General features: G+C 45.4%; 1 protein-coding gene across 3 annotated transcripts in view; it reads right to left on the reverse strand.

Annotated features, from left to right (window-relative positions):
- TRIO (trio Rho guanine nucleotide exchange factor) overlaps positions 1-23,131 on the reverse strand; it is a 4,034,553-nt gene that overhangs the window by 3,402,335 nt on the left and 609,087 nt on the right. For all 3 annotated transcript variants that reach the window (XM_078687660.1, XM_078687659.1, XM_078687661.1), the window contains exon 7: positions 4,195-4,386. In XM_078687660.1, coding sequence (XP_078543786.1) covers positions 4,195-4,386 — 192 coding nt within the window. The remainder of the gene's footprint in view (positions 1-4,194; positions 4,387-23,131) is intronic.

Raw genomic sequence — 23,131 nt, forward strand, 5'->3', positions numbered from 1 at the left:
GTGGTTTCGGATCTGAATCTTATCTCACGACAAATCTGAAGAGCCACCCACAGGCAAGCCCTTAAGTGCCCACAGGAAAGGTTTGGGACAATTCAAGGGTCCCTCCCAGAGGAGAGGCTGGACAGAGGGGAGGATACCCCCATGTCCTTTGTCCAACGGCTCCCTGAACTGGTTTCAACTGGAGGAGGCCACTAAATGTGCCCTTCAGAGCAGTCTGGTGGTGCTGGCAAGCACCCCTACCCCAGCCGAATACACTAAGTCCTGTCTGGGAGGTGGTTACACCTCTTTGTGACAGGAAACCTATTGTTCTACCTTTCCCTGCTCGAGCCTGGCTCAGCAGCAGGAGGGCAGAATTGTGTCTGACAAACGGCAGAAGCACTAGCTTGCTGTTAGACCCTGAAAGGCTGGTACCAGTACATGGGACCCTACACCCAACACTGAAATCGGTGTTGGGGTAGGATTTCAACATGTTTGATGTCAAACATGACCGGTTTCGGTGCAGCCAATATATAGTTAGACATCTCATAATTGACTTGATGTCCACTAAATGCATAAAATGGCTGACCACACTTACAAAGCCGGGATAATCGACTCCTAGGTTTGCAGGGGGTGTCTTGCTCACGCAGGGCACCATCACACTATGAACCAATCACCCTCCCTTCAAGACTGAATGACCTGACTCTAGGGACACCAGTGCTATCAACATGGGACTCTACTCCCAAATTCTTCCTAGCCCTCTGGACTTCTAGGATCTCTCTATCAAGGGCCAATTGTCCTTGCCTGAGCTTGAGTCTAACTCTCTCAAGTTTGATCAGGTGGTATTCCCTCTCTACAGAGTCCTCCCTCTTGCTAGAAATGGAGGTCCCTATGGAATTTACAGAAGCATTGGAATTGGCAGAGGAGGACCTAGACCACCCCTGTATCCTCTGCACCCTTCCAGGAAGGACAAAGGTGGACCTACATCTACAAAGGTGGACCTACCTCTAGGGACACCCTCTATTTCATCTGTACTCTTCCCTGGGGGATCAGAATTCACCAAGGGGAGACATCCGACTCCTCCTGGTCATGCTCAGAATTAGGGTTACTAGAGGTAACCCCTCCTAGCCCATCTTCTGGAGCATTCCGCCCACTTTGTCCTGTTCCTCTGACCAATCAGAATTCTGGTGGTCATCTAGGATCAGCAGCTCTAAGCGATGCTTAGTGGTGGGGTTACTACCAGTCTTCAACTTTCTAGAGGTACACAGGGTCCTTAATTCCTGGAACCTAATACCACTGTATCTAGAGGTCTGGGACCCATTGGTTCTATAGGTAAAGACATGGTATCTAGGTGTAGTGTGGTGTTGCACCTACCTACCCCAGTGGAAACTAAACTTCCTAAGATTGGAGAGAGGGTTGTGCTAGACCCTTAACAACTAATCTAAAAGTCCAGTAGAACTTACATGTCCCAAAAAATATTATATGTTTCCTAATGCTAGTGATGGTTTTTCAATTAATCCAGACCTATATTAGCTGGTAAAACAATGTAGGCTTAGATCCTAACCACTGCACACCACTAAAGGCTGGAACTGGGAATATAGGGGGGGCTCCCTAGGGAAACCCCCTAGTACATGGGATCCTACATCCAACACTGGAATTGGTGTTGGGGTAGGATTCCATCATGCTGGATACCAAACATGACCAGTTTCGGTGCAGCCAATATATAGTTAGATATTTTGTAATTGACTTGAAGTCCACTATATGTATAAAATGCCTGACCACACTTACAAAGCCTGGAGAATCGACTCCTATGTTTGTAGGGGGTGTCCTGCTCATGCAGGGCACCCTCACACTTTGAACCAAGCACCCTGCCTTCAGGCTTGAACGGCCTACCTTAGGGGTGACTTATAAGTTTTAAGTGCAGTGACCTCAGATATAAGGAAATTTATATCTGTTGTGAGTGGTAATAGTACCAGCTCACACAGGCTGCAATGGCAGGCCTGTAGTCACAGTTTGAGTGGTCTCTCATAGGTGGCATAATACACGCTGCAGCCCATGGGAGATACCTGGTGTACCTATGCACTGGGTACCTTAGTACCATATACTTAGGACTTAGAAGGGTACACCAGTAGCCAATTAGGGAGGTACCAAAGTACTTACCAAGTCCAATTTAGGGAGAGAGCACAGTGGCTGGGGTCCTGATTAGCAGGAGCCCAGTCAGACTAGTCAGAAAAGGAGTGACATTAACAAAAAGTGGGAGTAACCATAACAGCAAACCCTACTTTGCTACAACACAGATACACCATATCATTGCACAACACAAAATACCATTTCACAAAATTACACTCCATGACACACAATCCTACTCCACATAATTCCAGTACACACAATACCACATAATTACTAGCCACATAATTTCAGCAGCACACCATGCCACATAATTCCACTACACAAATCCACACCACATAATTCCACTCCACACACCAATTTCACTTCAGAACACATGAGCAAAAGACATTGTCTGTTTACAACTCCAATAACTCTAACCCTTGTGTTTTTCTTAGCTCTGGAAACCTCTGTGGTGAATTAAAAGTTGTTACAGCTACAGATTGCTCTGCTAAGCACTCTGCCCCAGCCCTGCAAGCTTTTCAGATGCTTCTTACACAAGCCCATCTATGCAGCATTGTACAAATTGTATTTATTTTTCGCTCTTGCGTAACAATCAGCTATCTTGGAAATATAAATAAAAGTTTCCAAATAGTATGCCAAAACAGCAGCCATTGCATAACAAAATAAGTGCACACAAAGACACACATCATCAGAAAACATATACATTTGGTTTCTTAGACAAGATCTGAACCTTAAATTGTTGACTGTGTAACCAGTAGGCATATATTTTAATCCAGACTCTCTCACTTTACTACATTGTGTAATTTTGGGAAAATATGGCAATCTTCATTTATGTGAATCCAATCTGAATAGTCTGAAGTTGTGAAATAAACAGAATCGCTCCACTCACATGGGCACCTTGTGGCATACCTGGATGTTTAGTTTGACATACAACACCACATAATTCCTAACCACACAGTTCACAAAAAACACAATTCAACACCCAAGATAATTACACTCCACATAATACCACTCAACGCAACATGATTTAACGCTACATAATTACACTATTCTCTATACCAGATAAATACATCCCACATAAAACCACTCTGTCACATAGCAACAATCCCCATAAATACACTCCACATCATGCCACACAATTCCAATCCGCATAATTTCACTCAATGCCACACAGTTCCACGCCACACAATTCAACACCACACGTTTCCATTCCACACCACATAGTTAAGCAACAAACTACACAATTCAACTCAACAACACAATTACACAACACACCACATATATCCAAACCACTCCACAGAATTCCACATCAGGTCACAATATTGAAAGCACACCACATAATTAAAATCCATTACATACCCCTCCATAACACAAAATGCCAATCAACATACTTACACTCCCTAGTAAGTACCACAAACTTACTATTCACATAATTGCCATGGACACCATGCCAAATAATTCCACTACACAAATCCACTCCATACCACATTATTTGTCTAGCTATTCTGTGCAGCTCTCACCCCTATCTATCCACCATGACACATAATTCCACAAGACAAATCCAATCCTCACCACACACAATTCCACAACTATCAATTCCAATCCAACCTACATAATTCCACTCCAAACCACATACATACATACATCCACTCTACTTCAAACCAAAACACATGGGTAAAATACATTGTCATTTACAAAGCCAATAGCTCTAACTCTATCAAATGCGAGACCAATTGGCATTGCCACTGCTTGGTTAGAAAAATCAGTGACAGAAAACAAACGACTAGGAACAGAAATAGAAACTGTTGTATTAATCACAACGATTTAAGTGCCATAGTTATCACATAGAGCTTTCCAGAGATATGCCAACAGCAGACTCACTCAAATGCCAATTATGGAATAGATTCTGCAAGATGGGAAAGAAGGCTTTTAGTGCTAAAAATGACTTATCGGGAGAAAAAGCACACTGCAGAATGGCTCAATGATCACGTCAATGGCACACCAATGTATTTGGAAATGACAAATCAGCATAAGAACCAGAGAAGATTTAAAAACATTCCTAGGTCACAAGTTCATCAACATACTAACCTGCTCCGCTTTCTGATGGAACACAGCAGACATTTCCAATAAAGTGCTTCGTTCATCAAGTGCTGCAGCAAATGCTTTCCACTCCTGCTCCAAAAGACCGGAAATCTGTTCTATCTGCTGAGAGGCATAGTGGCCAGATTCAACAAGACGGCTGGCTACCGACATGATTCGATTTACATTGACATACACATTCTGTCAAAGAGAAAGGAAGTTACAATATAAACAATTTCAATAAAATGCAGACACATGAATCTGAAGTAACTAAATATTCAGTTTCAAAATTATAAATCCAGCTCCTTCAGCTGGAGTCCCCAGCGGCTTCTATTAGTTTTGCCAAAGCCAAACATACAAATTATCTCTTTGCTTTCACGTCACAAACTACATTAAGAAAGGACTTCTTTTCTGTTTACAGATATCAAGTGACACCAACGAAGCTTTAAACAAGGGGGATAACCTACACATTTTTCTTCACGAGGTAGGTAAACACCTACAGTATTTATTCTCCAAGGACTCAGACTGCAATCTGTTATACCAGCATGTCCTTTTTTTTTTGTGCATAATTTTACTACAGAGTCTAAAAAAATTATGAGGCTAGGGTCCCACTCAAGGCTAAATAGTGGGCCCCTTGATCTGCAATTCTCTTCATTCCTCCGTCGTGCTACTTTTTCAGACCTTCAATTCTGTCATTCTGTATTTCCAGTAGAATTATGTACATGGCATTAACAATTTTATCATAACGGCACCTGGCATGTTCCGTCCGCAGGACTTTTCAAGGCTAAAAGAATGTATTCTACTACCATACATCCTGTACTAGGAGCATTCAGTAAAAACATCGACAATCATAAATCCCCTGTGTAGCATCGCGCTACTAATTATCACAGACACAGAATGTAGTTTAACTGGAGCTTTATTCATTACATCCAGTGTCGACCCTGTCCCTACTCTAGCCAACCCCCATCCTGTCCACGCTCCTCCTCTTCCCCTCACCCTAGCTAGCTCCGCCCCCCTAACTACTAGACCGCTAACTACATTACATCTCCCCCTTTCTTAACAAAACGATATAACCAGTGTTTTAATCCATCTCTTCGATGAGTCTCTTTGGCGGCTGGATATCACGACGTGGCCGCAAAGACATGGTCCCGGTAAACTCACCAGGCAAGGGTTCATTTGGCTGACCTCTGTCTTCTGGGTCACCATGATCAGGTTCTTCAAGTGCGAGGGTATCAGTCATACACATCAGAGGTCCTTTCATGTTTCGAGGACACTTCTTGAAATGAGATATGTTCCTGGTGATTCGTCGTTGGTCAGATTCCGCAGTCAGCATGGTGCCCTTCTGTTGGGTAACCAGCAAAGGTTCATCTCGGAATCGACAATCAGTCTTTCTCTGTTGCTCCTGTTTGACAAAGACGTAGTCTCCTTCATGCAAGGATGGAGATCTCGCTCTTCTCTTGGCATATGATTTCATTTTGTCTTTGTTACGTTTGTCAGTCACAGCCATCTCTTGGTGACTGCGGATTGGCGATACAGCTTGCAAGGCCCCTTCCCACGTTGGGATGCGATTCCTCATCGGGCGCCCTAGCATGAGGGTCGCTGGGCATTGCCCAGTGGTCGAATGGGGAGTTGTCCTATAAGCTCTGAGGACTTCATTCAGGGCGACTTGCAGGTCCTTTTTCTCAGCCGTGGCTTGCTGAAATGTCTTTTTGATCGTAGCCATAAATCTTTCGATGGTGCCATTAGCTTGTGGCCAGAGAGGTGTAGTATTCCTGTGCTTGAAGTCCATGTGTTTTGCAAATGCACTGAATTCGTGTCCATTGAATGGGGGTCCATTGTCCGTTTTCACCTCTTTGGGGACACCCCATGTTGCAAACACTTCATCTAACACTTTGAGAGTGCAAGAGGCACTTGTGGATGACACTATTTGTGCGATGGGAAATCTTGAATATTCGTCAATTATGGCTACCACATATTTTCCAGACTGCAACGGTCCGTAGAAGTCCATGGCAATCTCTTGCCATACTCCGCTGGGCAGGGTGGTCATTTGTAGTGGTGCCGGTGGATTACCTTTGTTGGTCAACTGGCATAGATGACAGTCCTTCAGAGTAGACTCTACCATCTGGTCGAGGAAAGGAAACCAGACGCGTTCCCGGAGAGCTCGCTTCGTTGATACTACTCCCCTATGGCCTTCATGGGCCAGATTGACAACTCCCTGCCGTAGTTGACTAGGAATCACAATTAGTTGACCTCGTAGTATGACTCCATCGGTGGTAACCGACAATTCATCGCAGACGTGCCGGAATGCTTGTATCTCTTGCTTGACAGTTGGGTCTGTGTCGTCTTCTTGAGGGTCATGTCTCCACCGATTAGTCTGAATCCGGCGGAGTACTATCTGCAAGACGGCGTCTTGGGCGGTGACCTCACGAATGACTTTCATGGGAATCGCGGGTGGCAGTGCTTGATCGGCCACAAAGTGGATGTACTCCTCAGCGATCGATGGTTTGGATTCTGATGATGGCTGAGGGTGGTGGGACATGTAGTCAGCCGGGTTCTCCACCTTCCCCGGTTTGTGAACAATGGTGAAAGTGTATTCCTGAAGTCTGAGACCCCATCTCTCAATCCTTGGAGGCATTTTAGATCTTGGGTTGCCGTAGATGGTGACCAGCGCCTGATGATCAGTGATCAAGGTAAAGTGCTTGCCGTACACAAAGACATGAAAGTGTTCACATGCCCAAACCACCGCAAGACTTTCCTTTTCTGGCTGCGAATACTTCTTTTCAGGATCAGACAGACTGCGACTGGCATAGGCAACGATACGTCTCTGGTCAGAGTCATTTTCATATTGTGCCAAGATGGCCCCCAGCCCAACGGGGCTGGCGTCCACGGTGATCTCAGTCTTCTGTTGAGGGTTGAAGTATGAGAGGCTGTCGGCCGATTCCACTGCCCGCTTGATATCTTTGAACGCCTGTTCACATTGAGGGGTCCAGTCAAACGGTTGGCCAAGTTTAGTGAGGATCCGAAGGGGATGACTGATGGTCGCATAGTCTCGGATGTAGCGGGCACAGTAGCTGGCCATCCCCAAGAACGATCTCAAGTCATTGACGTCCTGCGGGCTCTTGGTGTTGTTCAGGGCCGCAATCTTATCCGGATCAGGCTTCATGCCGGCGTCTGAGAAAATGTGGCCAAAGAATTTCAAAGTGGCCTGGTGGAACTCACACTTTTCCCTGTTCAACGTCAAGTTCGCATCCAACAGGGCATGACAAACGCGATCAAGTGTGATGTCATGCTCACGAACATCGGACCCATACACAAGGATGTCGTCGTTGTAATTCAGAGTGTTGGGGATGTGTTGAATGAATTGTCGGATCGCCTCTTGAAAAATTTCTGCGGCAGATGAGACACCAAAACTCAGTCTTTTGGACCTAAAAAGTCCTAGGTGAGTTGCAAACGTTGTGATGTAGCGAGATTTGGCGTCCAATTCTAGCTGGTGGTAGCCTTTGTTTAAGTCCAGCTTCGAGAATACCTTTGCTCCATTCAATGCAGCAATCATGTCGCTCAGATGCGGTCCAGGGTGGCGTTCCCTTTCAATCGCAGTGTTGGGTAGACGCATGTCAACGCACAGTCTCACCTTGTTGGGAGTCCCTTTCTTACGTACGATGACCACCAGCGACACCTATGAGGTTGGACCATCCGTGCGCTCTATAATGCCTGCAGACAGGAGTTCTTGAAGTTCGTCCTCGACGGCACTTTGAAGATGAAATGGAACACATCGAGGGTGCTGTGCTACAGGTTTGATCTGTTCATTGATGTGCAGATGTATTTGACACCATTTCAGCTTCCCCAGGCCTTGAAACAGCTTGGGGAACTTGCTGACGCAGTCCTGGTTGTCACTGACTTTAAATAAAATTTCAACCAGACGAAGACGCTCTGCAGTGGGGAGGCTGAGTAAACAGTCGGCTTCAGGTCCTTTGATGACGTGTATGACTGCTGGTATGGTAATATTGTCGTGAGTGAGCGTTGTGGGGAATTTGCCCAGACAAGGGAGTGGCTTTTTGGACATCCACGTGAAAACACGGACTGGTGCAAAAGTTAGTGGGGGCTTCGGAGTCATTTTCTCATATTCTGTAACTGGAATGTAGTTCAGCGAAGCCCCGCTGTCCATTACAAATTTGGTGTCATGGTTCCCTACTTTAATGTCTAAGCGTGGACACTTTTTGAGTTGATCAGGATCTGCAATCATGTTCAAGTATTCTACGGTATAATCCGAACCCCTGGATGATGATGATCTCGAGTCCCGGGACGGAGATCTGCGCTCCCATCGAGATCTGCGTGATTCTCGGCTGGAGTGTGATGAGCCTGGGGACCACGTGGACTCTCCTTGAACAGCTCGTATGTGATGATTTCTTGTGTTGGAACGAGACGACCTCGCTGTCTCACTTCGTCTCTCCTTGTGATAGTCTCCGCACATTGCTTCAAAGTGGTTCGACCGCCCACATTTCCTGCATCGCTGACCCATGGCAGGACATGTGTCTACATGAGGATAGTCATATCCACACCGGTAACATCTTTTTGTCCTTTCCGGCTTTCGGTCCCTTCGCCCAGGTTCTCTCTTCCTGTAGTCCGGGCGTCGTTGGCGAGATGACGGTCTCGGTCTCCATTGCTTCTCTTGCGAGTACTTTCGTCCACTGCTTTTTGCCTGGACGCGGTGCGCCTGCTCATGTTTCAATGGTGGTGGCGTGCTCTTCAGCCTGATCATAGACAGGAGTCATTTCTTCGATCTCGTCTAATCCATGGGGTTTTCTCAGCAGCCGCCTCCTGAGGGTTTCTGAGTGACAACCGGTTATGATTTGCGATTTGATGGCAGCATCAGGCGAGAACGTTTCAAATTCACAGTGTCTCGACAGACGCCGTAGTCGGGTGATGAACGCGCTCATTGCCTCATCTTTTCCTTGACGCGCTTGATGAAATGCATGACGTTCATAGTCCACATTCCTTTTATGGAGGAATTTTTTGTTTAATGCCTCACGTACTTTGTCATAGGTTCCAGCATCTGCAGGTGGAAGGTCTTTGATTTGATTATTTTGCTTATTTCTCGACCTGCTAGGTTGCGGAGGGCAATCAACTTTTCTTTGTCTACTGTTACTTTGGATCCCTCAATGTAATCTTCGAAGTCTTCTAGCCATTCTTGCCACTTGGGGCCCATGCTCCCTCCAGTGGTCAGGGTCAGAGGTTCTGGAGCTCGCAGGTGTGATCCTCCCGCGATGATGGGCTTGGCTTCATTACGCTGTGGTGAGTTGTCGGGGGTCACCATTGTGTCGTTACTTGCTTCGCACCCTTTCCTTTGCATGTGCTTGTTTGCCCGTTTTAGTTTCTTACACTGGATGATGCTTGTTTTTTTTATTTTACTTCTTGCGTTTGTCAATGCTTGTTTATTTGTTCACTTGCGTCGTCTCACGCTTGTTGTGGGTCTCCCTGCACCTCATGCGTGTCGTTTCCACGTGTCAGTCACTATGCCTGACTTCAAGATGGCCGCCCTACATTGACCAATGGGTCTGTCCTTGAAACTGCCTGACTTCAAGATGGCCGCCGTTGCTATCTGCATGCAAGACTTTCTCTCTGCTCACTCAGCCCCCAGCTCCTTCACTCGGGACTCACCGGCAGTCGATCTTAGGGGCAGCACACTTCAGGTTCAACTCTCTTCAACATCTGCCACAGTCAGGTGAGGTTGGGGTGGGCTTCCACCTTGCTTTGCTAGTTCCCGCGTTTCTTCGACGACGACGTGCCTAAACTCACGCATCGGGCTTGAGGTTTCCAAGATCGGAAGCCACTCGAGCTCCGATTTCAACGCGCTTGGCGGCGCTTGCCAGCGAAGCTTCTGGGGACAGCGTCCTCCACTCTGGGGCACTTTTCCTTCACCTTGTGGTGCTAGGCAGAGTCGGGGTGGGCTCCCGACTTCTGTTCTTTTAGCGCTCACCAGATTGCACGCATCCGGCGTGAGTCGCGTTTCGGCGCGAACAGCTTCCTTTCCCTCGAGCGTTTCAGCGCTTGTCGCTTCGGCCCCCTCATGGCTCCCTCACAGTCTCTGGAAGGGCAGGGTCACCTGCTGCTGGCCTCTCTGCTCAGGCGGCAGCTTCGCTTTACTCAGCAGCGTTTTCCTCGTCTCAATGCTGCATGGGACAGGGCACTCTCGTGGGGTTCTGTGGGCAATGGACTCGCCTATCCCACCCTCGTCGCCAGTTGTTGCATCGCGCTACTAATTATCACAGACACAGAATGTAGTTTAACTGGAGCTTTATTCATTACATCCAGTGTCGACCCTGTCCCTACTATAACCAACCCCCATCCTGTCCACGCTCCTCCTCTTCCCCTCACCCTAGCTAGCTACACCCCCCTAACTACTAGACCGCTAACTACATTACACCCTGTGACTGCAAAGCAGAGTTATTGTGCCATTCATAAATCCCCTGTGACAGCAAAGCAGAGTTATTGTGCGTCCTTGAATGAAAACATCAGCGAGTCAGTGGCGTAACAAAACCTTAGGGAGCCCCCCTGCAAGGTGAGATGAAGGGGCCCTGCTCACCTACATGCAATCTATGTCCCTCACCTTTCACCTTTGCAAGGACTTTCAGAACTGCACAACATATAGACACTTTCAGCAGAACTATTCCCAATATACACAAATCTTCAGGCTGTGGATTGAGATTGTGTTGCATCTCAGGTGAAAAAAGGTCTGCAGGCTGCACACACTAAATGGCATCAACCAGACTGGGTGCTAACCCGGGGGGTGTAGGTATGTTAGTGATACAAGAAAGAGAGGCATCTTAGACAAATTACTATTTTCCTTAGTGTATACAATGTTAGGGCTAGCAGAGAGGAAATTAGAAGATCTAAAAAGATCTTTTGAAAATCAATTAATCAGAAAGCTTATGCAAATGTAAAAAACAGTAAGCCAATCCAACAAGCTTTATTCGACGCCAAGTCATAAAAGCACAGTACATACTCCATAAAACACAATACAAATACAAAGTTTTAAAACCATGATTTGGTACTTCAGATCTTGGGCCGGATTGGTAACAAAAATAGTACCGATTAAGAAAACTATAAAATGCAGAAACATAAAAACAATTAAAATTCATTATTTAAATTGGGACTAGGGTACGCAATACAATCACAGACAGTAAGAACATGTTCATGTGTTACATATGTACTAATTTAGGTTAAAAGGAACTGATAAAATCTTTAAAGTGCATAAAGTGCCTTTGACCGAATAGCCCAGGCCCAACCCAGAAATGTTGCTACTGCGATAGCAATTGGATCTGAGGTGTTTGTGTGCAATATTCTTTGTGCGTCTTCGCTCCCCCTATGTCCTGCAAATTGGCGTCAGCCACAATCGGTGCAGAGATTTATATGCAGGGCAGACAAACAACAAGTGGGTTAATGACTCCAGCTGTGCCTTACAAGCGGGACAAGCGCTATCCCCCTCCGCGACCCATCTTGCTGTGTAAGATTTAACTGGTAAAGAACCTAATCGGAACAGAAAATATAATTTCTGATCGTGATGTTTAGTTATTGTGTCCCGATACTGCTCCAGGCATGGGGATGGTTTAGATTCGATTAATCTGCCCGTGAGTGAGAACGTGTCACCATTTCTGTAGATATTGTGGGCCACCAGATCCCAGTATTTCTCTTTTAGGATCTCTTTAGATGGGAAGGAAGCACCTGAGGGGTTTTCCCAGATTGTTGCCATGTCCATATTTACTAGAGATGCTCTGACCTCCCATAACCATTTCAATTTATGAAAGCAGTCAGCACTCATTTGATCTTGTAGGCCTGCGGCGTAGGTTGCCAGTTTTGGGGTGCACCAAATTCTACGCCAATATAATATAATATAGGGCGCAGTCTCGCTATATCAGCCAGCGCTTTCCTGCCTAAGTCGTAGAGCAGTGGGCGTATTGGTGTCTTTGTGGGAGGCTTGTAACCTTGCGTAAAAACCTATTTTCAGCGGCTGTTAGCTTTGGCATCTTCTCAAACCCCCAGAGTTTGGCTCCGTATAGGGTGGAACTGACCACTTTCATCTATACTACTATTATAAAGAGAGAACTGTGTCCTTTGAGGCTGGTAAACTCCAGAAGTACACCACCAATCACAACACCCAATACAGCGTTGGAAAGGGGAGGTCCAGGAGATGGACATAGGCTATACACCACCACACCATATACATTAGGGGGGGGGGGAAGAACGTTAGGGGAAAAGTAGTCCGGGCATATGCATACAGTGATAGAATGCAGCTTGGCGTGTGGGCGTGGCGTTAGGTAAACGCGGCGTCATGGGCGTCTGAATACAACGCGGCCAGGAGCGCGGAACCGACACCCGACGGAGGCGTGTGGCTGATGGCATCAGGACATGGGACCTGCCCAGGGGTAAGAGCGGCCAGGAGCGCGGGGAGGAGAAGGTTCTGAGAGGCACCACGGCCAGGGGCGCTAAGGCACTTAGGAGCAAGCCGCGGCACCGAAAGTTACAGTTATGCCCGCTAAAGTAAAGTTATGCCGTGTTTGAAAGTGAAAGCAGGCATGGAAAGTAAAACATGTCAGCCCACAGTAGGAGAAACCCCTTTAAACAAGACTGTGGGTATTTATGCGCTAGATGCAAAAGGCACCCTCTTCTAGACGAAAACTAGGTACAGCCACTCTAACCATTATGATACGGGGGAGTGATTCTGATCTCCGGGCTGGAGGGAGGGCCCGAGCGGGGAGACGCAGAGTGCTGGTATCACTACCCACCGCTTCCACAGACACACAGCTCAAGGCAATAACATGATTTCAAATAATCGTTTTGCAGCAAAATGGCAGCCGTGGCCGATCCTGATGACACTTAACACGGCTTTGCGCCTTTTAAGGGAAGCCGTCAGTATCTGAGCTTCACAGGCAGGCCGTGTCCGGGGTGCGCGATGCTGGTGAATACCTTTCACCTCGCAAAGCCTACCCGGACAACGTCGGGACGGGTTGCTAGTATTATATATTTGGAGCACCGGACTAACTGGTTTTGTCAGCGAGGTGTTGAATTCAGTTTGTAAAACTCCTAAAAACACTAAGCACTGACAAGCTCAATAATTTGTTTTAGGATTTGGGGACATGGCAGGCAGAAACCTTGAAGTTTTTTATTAAATCATAAACACGTATTTGAAGATGTTGGTGCCTTTTTCTGAGACAGCCAGGCTATCTGATAGGCTTACGTCTAAACCCTGGTTTAGTTTGTCCATTTATCACCAAAGGGAGATGTGTAGAACAGCAGAAAGAAGGTGGAGGAATAGAGAATTTAGGAAGACAGAGCTTGCTATAGGAGGAACCTACAGCTCCATTAGGAACTGAAAAAGGAAAACATGTATTATATTACTACACTAGTGGAAGCCATAACATCGTGCTGCTAGGGGTTCAAATAGCTTACTCATCTATCAGGCCTCTTCATGATGGCATTGCCTTCACAGAGTTTGGTGACCAACTGGGACTCTTGCTTTTCAACACAAGATTATGAACCAGCACAAAATATGAATATTATCTTGTCAGGAATTCATTTTTTTTCCTCCCTATCTAACTGGATGAGGCACTGTTGGGACCCTGCCCAGCAGCATGTTGTGGTATCTGCCCATGGTATGGCAAGAGGGTGTGGTCTCACAATAGATTAAAATAACTGTTAGGACTCCCCACCTTCAAAAAAGTAGGTCTGCCCATGGATGACTGACAATTTTAGACCAAGTACATATTTGCCGGTATTGACCAAGTGTCTGAGGGAGTGGTACGTGAAATGATCCGGCAGCATGTTTGTAAGCTTTACTTACCACAAGGTTCTGCAGTTTATCCTTTGTTTTTTTAAATGCTATATGGCTGGACTTCCAACTGGACTGAACTTTCCGCACTAAATATGACACCCAAATAAGGTTTCATCTGGAGGAAGGTAGTTGCCAGGCTCTATTCCCACATTCTTAATGGCTCACAGAGATTGTGGCCTCTGAGTGGCAAGATTTAATCATGGAATGATTGGCTTCATCTAAGGGCCGGCATCCGCAACCAAATCAAGCACAGATTTAACTGTTGTCTTGCAGATGTCAGTAAACGGAATACAGCAAATGCCTTTAAGAAACCTCTGATCACCTGAACATGCTCAAGTATCAGTACACCTAAAAAAGGAGTTTAGCTTCAACTGGCAGTGTTCCACAGTGTTTCGTTGCTGTACACGACCTCTCCAGCTCATCTATGCATCTTCTTGCACACCACTGCTCCATGTTCTTCTCCTTGCCTACCCCTTAGCATGTACTCTCTTCCAGATTTCCTACAGTCTTTCAGTTCCAAATGGTCCTCTTTGCCTTTTCAGTGCTACTGTGCCACTTTTTTACTTGCCTACTATATTCAGACAGATACCAGGAATTTTCAGATCAGAATTTCAACTAGCAGTGTGTCACTCCAGGCTTCTGGTTTCCTTGCCATCTCTGGCTAGTCTACAGCTGGTCAACTCTACTGCTGATTACCATTTCACTCCAGAACCATTTTTAGTTGTACGTTCGAGGACGCAATCTTGAAATTAGACTGCCATCATCCTGAGGCTTGGGGCTGCCTCTTCTTGTAAATCAGGAGTCATGTGCCATTTTAGAGTGAGGGTTGTAGTATTCTATTGTTGTTGTATTCTATCCCCTCATGTCTGACAATAGAGAGAGCAAATAACAGCTTATTGATGGGATGAGAGTAAGTAAACCAACTTTCAGTGGCAGAAAAAATGAAATATCACAAAATGTAGTGGCTATTCGATCTTAGTCTCTGTTTTCTTAGCCATAGTTCCTTATAGCAGCATCATGAACCAACTCTACCGTTAAGAACCTGAGAGTCTATACTAGCCATCAACACTCTTTAGTTCCCAAAATTAGGACAGAAGAGAAAGGTTTAGTCCAGACTGACCAGAAATCTTCTTCCATTTTTGGGCTCAGTGAAAAGGGCTGCATTTATGAGGGTTATCATTTTGTTTTGTATGCACTATGGCAGTGTCCTTCATGTCAAGATAACCGCTAGACAGATTTACATGTTTCAGATGGCTCAAGACCAAACTATGTGATTGATTTACAGAGTGAAGAATCCACATTATGCTGTGCTCCATAGAATTAAGAATACTATGTCTGGCCCATAGAGCTATTTATTACAAAGGCATTTGGTGCCTTAAAAAGTAATTAGAAGATACTGCCCCTGAAGACATTTACGATATTCAGCTTAAATGAGACCTATCTCTCAGAGATACTGTAAAAGTCATTCCAGTGGAGCCTTCTTTGCCATCTTCCTGGTTTCTCTTTGTTACATATTGCCTTCGGATAACTAGGTAACAGAGAAAATATTAAAAACCAGCCATTTCAAGAAAATGTATAGCTAAGGGTAAGTCGATTTTGGAAAAGGTGATGGACAGAGTTTCTGAATGATGCAGAATACTCTTACCAAGTCAATAGATCATGGTTTTAATCCATCACTGTTTTTTAGCTCACTGCACCATCCCAGCTCAGAACCTGGCTATATGCAAATTAGTCTGTTCCTGTCCCAGTGCATGATGGGAACAGGGCAAACCAAACTACCAAGCCAATTCTTATACTGGGAAGGAAACAAGCTTCCGGGGACCGGTTTCTGGCATCACAGCCTTCTTCGGCCCGGCTTGCTTGAATCCTGATGGTGCAATGAGCAAGGGACTCACGTCTGAGTATACCCTCCCACACATAGTGTGGATAAAATCGATTTTGGAAAAGGTGATGGACAGAGTTTCTGAATGATGCAGAATACTCTTACCAAGTCAATAGATCATGGTTTTAATCCATCACTGTTTTTTAGCTCACTGCACCATCCCAGCTCAGAACCTGGCTATATGCAAATTAGTCTGTTCCTGTCCCAGTGCATGATGGGAACAGGGCAAACCAAACTACCAAGCCAATTCTTATACTGGGAAGGAAACAAGCTTCCGGGGACCGGTTTCTGGCATCACAGCCTTCTTCGGCCCGGCTTGCTTGAATCCTGATGGTGCAATGAGCAAGGGACTCACGTCTGAGTATACCCTCCCACACATAGTGTGGATAAAATCGATTTTGGAAAAGGTGATGGACAGAGTTTCTGAATGATGCAGAATACTCTTACCAAGTCAATAGATCATGGTTTTAATCCATCACTGTTTTTTAGCTCACTGCACCATCCCAGCTCAGAACCTGGCTATATGCAAATTAGTCTGTTCCTGTCCCAGTGCATGATGGGAACAGGGCAAACCAAACTACCAAGCCAATTCTTATACTGGGAAGGAAACAAGCTTCCGGGGACCGGTTTCTGGCATCACAGCCTTCTTCGGCCCGGCTTGCTTGAATCCTGATGGTGCAATGAGCAAGGGACTCACGTCTGAGTATACCCTCCCACACATAGTGTGGATAAAATCGATTTTGGAAAAGGTGATGGACAGAGTTTCTGAATGATGCAGAATACTCTTACCAAGTCAATAGATCATGGTTTTAATCCATCACTGTTTTTTAGCTCACTGCACCATCCCAGCTCAGAACCTGGCTATATGCAAATTAGTCTGTTCCTGTCCCAGTGCATGATGGGAACAGGGCAAACCAAACTACCAAGCCAATTCTTATACTGGGAAGGAAACAAGCTTCCGGGGACCGGTTTCTGGCATCACAGCCTTCTTCGGCCCGGCTTGCTTGAATCCTGATGGTGCAATGAGCAAGGGACTCACGTCTGAGTATACCCTCCCACACATAGTGTGGATAAAATCGATTTTGGAAAAGGTGATGGACAGAGTTTCTGAATGATGCAGAATACTCTTACCAAGTCAATAGATCATGGTTTTAATCCATCACTGTTTTTTAGCTCACTGCACCATCCCAGCTCAGAACCTGGCTATATGCAAATTAGTCTGTTCCTGTCCCAGTGCATGATGGGAACAGGGCAAACCAAACTACCAAGCCAATTCTTATACTGGGAAGGAAATAAGCTTCCGGGGACCGGTTTCTGGCATCACAGCCTTCTTCGGCCCGGCTTGCTTGAATCCTGATGGTGCAATGAGCAAGGGACTCACGTCTGAGTATACCCTCCCACACATAGTGTGGATAAAATCGATTTTGGAAAAGGTGATGGACAGAGTTTCTGAATGATGCAGAATACTCTTACCAAGTCAATAGATCATGGTTTTAATCCATCACTGTTTTTTAGCTCACTGCACCATCCCAGCTCAGAACCTGGCTATATGCAAATTAGTCTGTTCCTGTCCCAGTGCATGATGGGAACAGGGCAAACCAAACTACCAAGCCAATTGTTATACTGGAAAGGAAACAAGCTTCCGGGGACCGGTTTCTGGCATCACAGCCTTCTTCGGCCCGGCTTGCTTGAATCCTGATGGTGCAATGAGCAAGGGACTCACGTCTGAGTATACCCTCCCACACATAGTGTGGATAAAATCGATTTTGGAAAAGGTGATGGACAGAGTTTCTGAATGATGCAGAATACTCTTACCAAGTCAATAGATCATGGTTTTAATCCATCACTGTTTTTTAGCTCACTGCACCATCCCAGCTCAGAACCTGGCTATATGCAAATTAGTCTGTTCCTGTCCCAGTGCATGATGGGAACAGGGCAAACCAAACTACCAAGCCAATTCTTATACTGGGAAGGAAACAAGCTTCCGGGGACCGGTTTCTGGCATCACAGCCTTCTTCGGCCCGGCTTGCTTGAATCCTGATGGTGCAATGAGCAAGGGACTCACGTCTGAGTATACCCTCCCACACATAGTGTGGATAAAATCGATTTTGGAAAAGGTGATGGACAGAGTGGTTTTAATCCATCACTGTTTTTTAACTCACTGCACCATCCCAGCTCAGAACCTGGCTATATGCAAATTAGTCTGTTCCTGTCCCAGTGCATGATGGGAACAGGGCCCCCCTTTTCCAAAATCGGTTTATCCACACTATGTGTGGGAGGGTATGCTCAGACGTGAGTCCCTTGCTCATTGCACCATCAGGATTCAAGCAAGCCGGGCCGAAGAAGGCTGTGATGCCAGAAACCGGTCCCCGGAAGCTTGTTTCCTTACCAGTATAAGAATTGGCTTGGTAGTTTGGTTTGCACTGTTCCCATCATGCACTGGGACAGGAACAGACTAATATGCATATAGCCAGGTTCTGAGCTGGGATGGTGCATTGAGCTAAAAAACGGTGATGGATTAAAACCATGATCTCTTGACTTGGTAAGAGTATTCTGCATCATTCAGAAACTCTGTCCATCACCACCCCCCCTTTTCCAAAATCGGTTTATCCACACTATGTGTGGGAGGGTATGCTCAGACGTGAGTCCCTTGCTCATTGCACCATCAGGATTCAAGCAAGCCGGGCCGAAGAAGGCTGTGATGCCAGAAACGGGTCCCCGGAAGCTTGTTTCCTTACCAGTATAAGAATTGGCTTGGTAGTTTGGTTTGCACTGTTCCCATCATGCACTGGGACAGGAACAGACTAATTTGCATATAGCCAGGTTCTGAGCTGGGATGGTGCATTGAGCTAAAAAACGGTGATGGATTAAAACCATGATCTCTTGACTTGGTAAGAGTATTCTGCATCATTCAGAAACTCTGTCCATCACCACCCCCCCTTTTCCAAAATCGGTTTATCCACACTATGTGTGGGAGGGTATGCTCAGACGTGAGTCCCTTGCTCATTTCACCATCAGGATTCAAGCAAGCCGGGCCGAAAAAGGCTGTGATGCCAGAAACCGGTCCTCGGAAGCTTGTTTCCTTACCAGTATAAGAATTGGCTTGGTAGTTTGGTTTGCACTGTTCCCATCATGCACTGGGACAGGAACAGACTAATTTGCATATAGCCAGGTTCTGAGCTGGGATGGTGCATTGAGCTAAAAAACGGTGATGGATTAAAACCATGATCTCTTGACTTGGTAAGAGTATTCTGCATCATTCAGAAACTCTGTCCATCACCACCCCCCCTTTTCCAAAATCGGTTTATCCACACTATGTGTGGGAGGGTATGCTCAGACGTGAGTCCCTTACTCATTGCACCATCAGGGTTCAAGCAAGCCGGGCCGAAGAAGGCTGTGATGCCAGAAACCGGTCCCCGGAAGCTTGTTTCCTTACCAGTATAAGAATTGGCTTGGTAGTTTGGTTTGCACTGTTCCCATCATGCACTGGGACAGGAACAGACTAATTTGCATATAGCCAGGTTCTGAGCTGGGATGGTGCATTGAGCTAAAAAACGGTGATGGATTAAAACCATGATCTCTTGACTTGGTAAGAGTATTCTGCATCATTCAGAAACTCTGTCCATCACCACCCCCCCTTTTCCAAAATCGGTTTATCCACACTATGTGTGGGAGGGTATGCTCAGACGTGAGTCCCTTGCTCATTGCACCATCAGGATTCAAGCAAGCCGGGCCGAAGAAGGCTGTGATGCCAGAAACCGGTCCCCGGAAGCTTGTTTCCTTACCAGTATAAGAATTGGCTTGGTAGTTTGGTTTGCACTGTTCCCATCATGCACTGGGACAGGAACAGACTAATTTGCATATAGCCAGGTTCTGAGCTGGGATGGTGCATTGAGCTAAAAAACGGTGATGGATTAAAACCATGATCTCTTGACTTGGTAAGAGTATTCTGCATCATTCAGAAACTCTGTCCATCACCACCCCCCCTTTTCCAAAATTAGCTAAGGGTAAGTTACTGCTCTACCGGGTGATGCGGTTCTTTGTGCATTGGCCAACGCTCTACATACATACACATTCTCCGTAATAGAACACCAGAATGTTAATCTATATTTGTAATAGGACATGCCCACTTTTCTCCTTTGTGTTGTACTCCTCTGCAAGTTTTCCCTTCCCATAGCTATTGAAACCCATTTGTGTCTTCTCCTACTAATATTCTAACTCGTGGCCTCTTTTTACTCTCTCCTTCACGTCTTCCATGTCCTATGATTCTTCACTCCTTTTCTCTGTCTTTTAACTTACTCCCCGCCTCTGCCCTTTCTTCCATGATTTCTTTTGTCATGTCTTCTCTACTGGGTTTTCTGTCTTTTCTCCCTTCCATATTACTCATCTCAGTGTCACCTGTTTTCTTCTCTCAACTCTCCCTCTCTTTCTAGTGTCTCTATCCTCACTGCTACCTTTCCCTATCAGTTATTTCTTGATTACATATGCGTCTCTTTATTACCTTTCACCCTTCTCGCCACTCTTGCTCAGCTATCTCTCACTCATAATTATCATTTAATTACCTCTCTTCTACCTCTTCTCCAAACCTGTCTTTATATCATGCATGTCCCTTTATCAACTAGCAATTTCTCCCCACCCCCTCTCTTCTCTTTCTAACTTGTCTCTATCACCATACTCTCCCCATCGCCCCACTCTCTCTGCCTCTCTCTCAGTTCTTTCTCATCTGTATCTGTCTCTTGATTTACTTCGCTCTCTCTCTGCAATGTCTCGGTCACGTGTCTCTTCATCATGACCACCATCACTTCTCCCCTCTTTCTCTCTCTCTGCAACCCCATTCTCATCTGTCTGTTGCTTAATCAACTCTTTTAGCTTTTCCCTTTCTCACCTCTCTCTCTCTCTAACCTGTTGTCTCTTTCTCATTGCTCTGTTTTGTGACTATTTTAGGCATATTGCATTTTTGACTGCCTCTTTATAACCTTCTCATGCCACCATATTTACCTCTCTGGGTTGTCTTTCACCTCTTTTCATCTGTCTCAAGCGCCTGTATCCTACCTATCTCGGGTTGTCTCCTCTACTCTGCAGTCCTTTTTTCACTTCTCTCTCTGAATCACCAATCTATCCCGCTCATCTGTCTTCCCCGACCAGCCCTTCTCTCTCTCCCATGCCCTCAGCTGGGTGTCCTTTAAGATGTCTCTTTCCCATATGCCTCTATATCTTTATCACCTCTCCCACACAAATCTCTCCTTCCATATCTCTCAGCTGTGTTTAACTTATCTTCCTCCCAACAACTGTCTCTCTCTTTCTCAACTGTCTGTTAAAGAGAGTAGGTGATAAGGCAGGCCCCTGAAGGAAAGGAGTGGTAGTGGACAAGGATTGGTTAACCTTAATTCTTTGAGTTCTGTTGTGTAGCAAGGAGGCGAACCAATTTAGGACAACCCCTGATAATCCCATTCTGTGTTCAAGTAATTCAAGGAGGCTGTCATGTTTGACTGTGTCGAAGGCTGAGGATAGGTCCAGGAGGATTAGGAGGCAAGATAGGTTCTGATCTAGCATTTTAAGTGCATCATCAACTATGTGGGTAAGTACTGTTTCCGTGCTGTGACGCTGACAGAAACCGGATTGGAATTGGTCACTAAGGTGGAACTGATCAATGCGATTGCATAGCTGGGTATGTAAGCATTTCTCAAGGAGCTTTGCCAGAGAGGGAATGGCAGAGATGGGACGGAAGTTATTGGTCTTCGTATGATCCGCTGTAGTTTTTTTTAGAATGGGGATTACCTGCCCTGATTTTAGGCAGTCTGGTAAAGCCCCTTGGAGTAGTAAAGCATTCACTACCTTAGTCCAGAGAGAGAGTAAAGAGGTTTAAATCTCTTTGCAGATGGGTCGCAGAAGTGGTTTGACGAATTACGTGTTAAGATATTAAGAATAAAGAACAAAAACAGGGGTATGCCCAAATGACCCTCCTACACCTGGGCAAGGGACATCGAATAGATGAAACAACAATAAAGTACGGAGGGATAAATCTCAAATTTATTCTCAGTTAGGGCACAATTAATTACCCTAACGTTGTTATTTAGTTATCTACACACATTGAAATTGATTTAATTTCACACACATGCCATTGGACCAGTCTCTGACCTGCAAATGACTTCAAAAAATACATTGATCAAAAACATGCAACAATATATACAATAACCAACATAAAACATACACATATGTATGTGTATATATATATATATATATATATATATATATATATATATATTAATTGAAAAAACCATAGGTTTTATATCAGTTATAGTTAGCTGTACAATTTACTCATACAAAACCATTGAAATTCCCACGTTATAGTTAGTTGTACTCACTATAACTGGCACGCCTGCAAAGCACTGCTAATGACGTCACATATTACATCACTCATGACATAGTCAGTGACATCACTCATGACATCTCAAATGACATCACTGATGGCATCATCCTTGTGAAAAAATGGCATTTTTGGGAAAATCATGGGGTACACTTTTTTTCCGCTTTCTTGTGCCTCAGTCTACTGAGGCACAAGATGGCTGTCATCCATTTCTGTTTTGGAGTGTTATCAGACAGTGGCAGCCAATCAGCATGAAGCTCGTGCACGGCAAGGTGTGCGCACGGTGCGCGCTTATAGATATATAATTGATTTCAACTTTAATTTTCTCAGGCACTACTGGAGGGATTTACACTATTTAACCAAAAGCATGATCTGCGTACCAGACTCTACCATTTTGCCAAGTTTGGTGTAATTCCGTTCAGCGGTTCGGGTTGTAGCCGTGTCTAAAGGTCGTATGGAAATTAACATGGGGAAAACACGTTTTGGGACCCCCCTTTTTTCTCGGCCCCCGCTTGACGAATCTACCCGAGACTTTCAGGCAAGAAGCGGAGCGGAGCTGGCCAAAATTTTTGAAAATTACACACAAATTCCTCAACCGGCGCCAGAGTTATTCCCAATAGAATGTTGCGGATTTCCTATGGAAACTAGGTCCTAACTGTGAGAAGTTGGCCTGATAGGTGATGTTTCCAATTCTGGAACCACCTGTTATCAGACCAAACAATCCCTTATGGTGTCTGGTTGTAAGTCAACCTTATTAGACAAGCTATCCTAGGGGTAGCATGGACTAAGCAGCCTAAAGGCTTAACTTAAGAGGTCGTGTTAAGCGAGCTGTTTTACCACATACAATCCTGTAATATCAAATGAAAGG

Source organism: Lissotriton helveticus, chromosome 4_1 (genome assembly GCF_964261635.1).
Source record: "Lissotriton helveticus chromosome 4_1, aLisHel1.1, whole genome shotgun sequence".
Classification (NCBI taxonomy): Eukaryota; Metazoa; Chordata; class Amphibia; order Caudata; family Salamandridae; genus Lissotriton; species Lissotriton helveticus.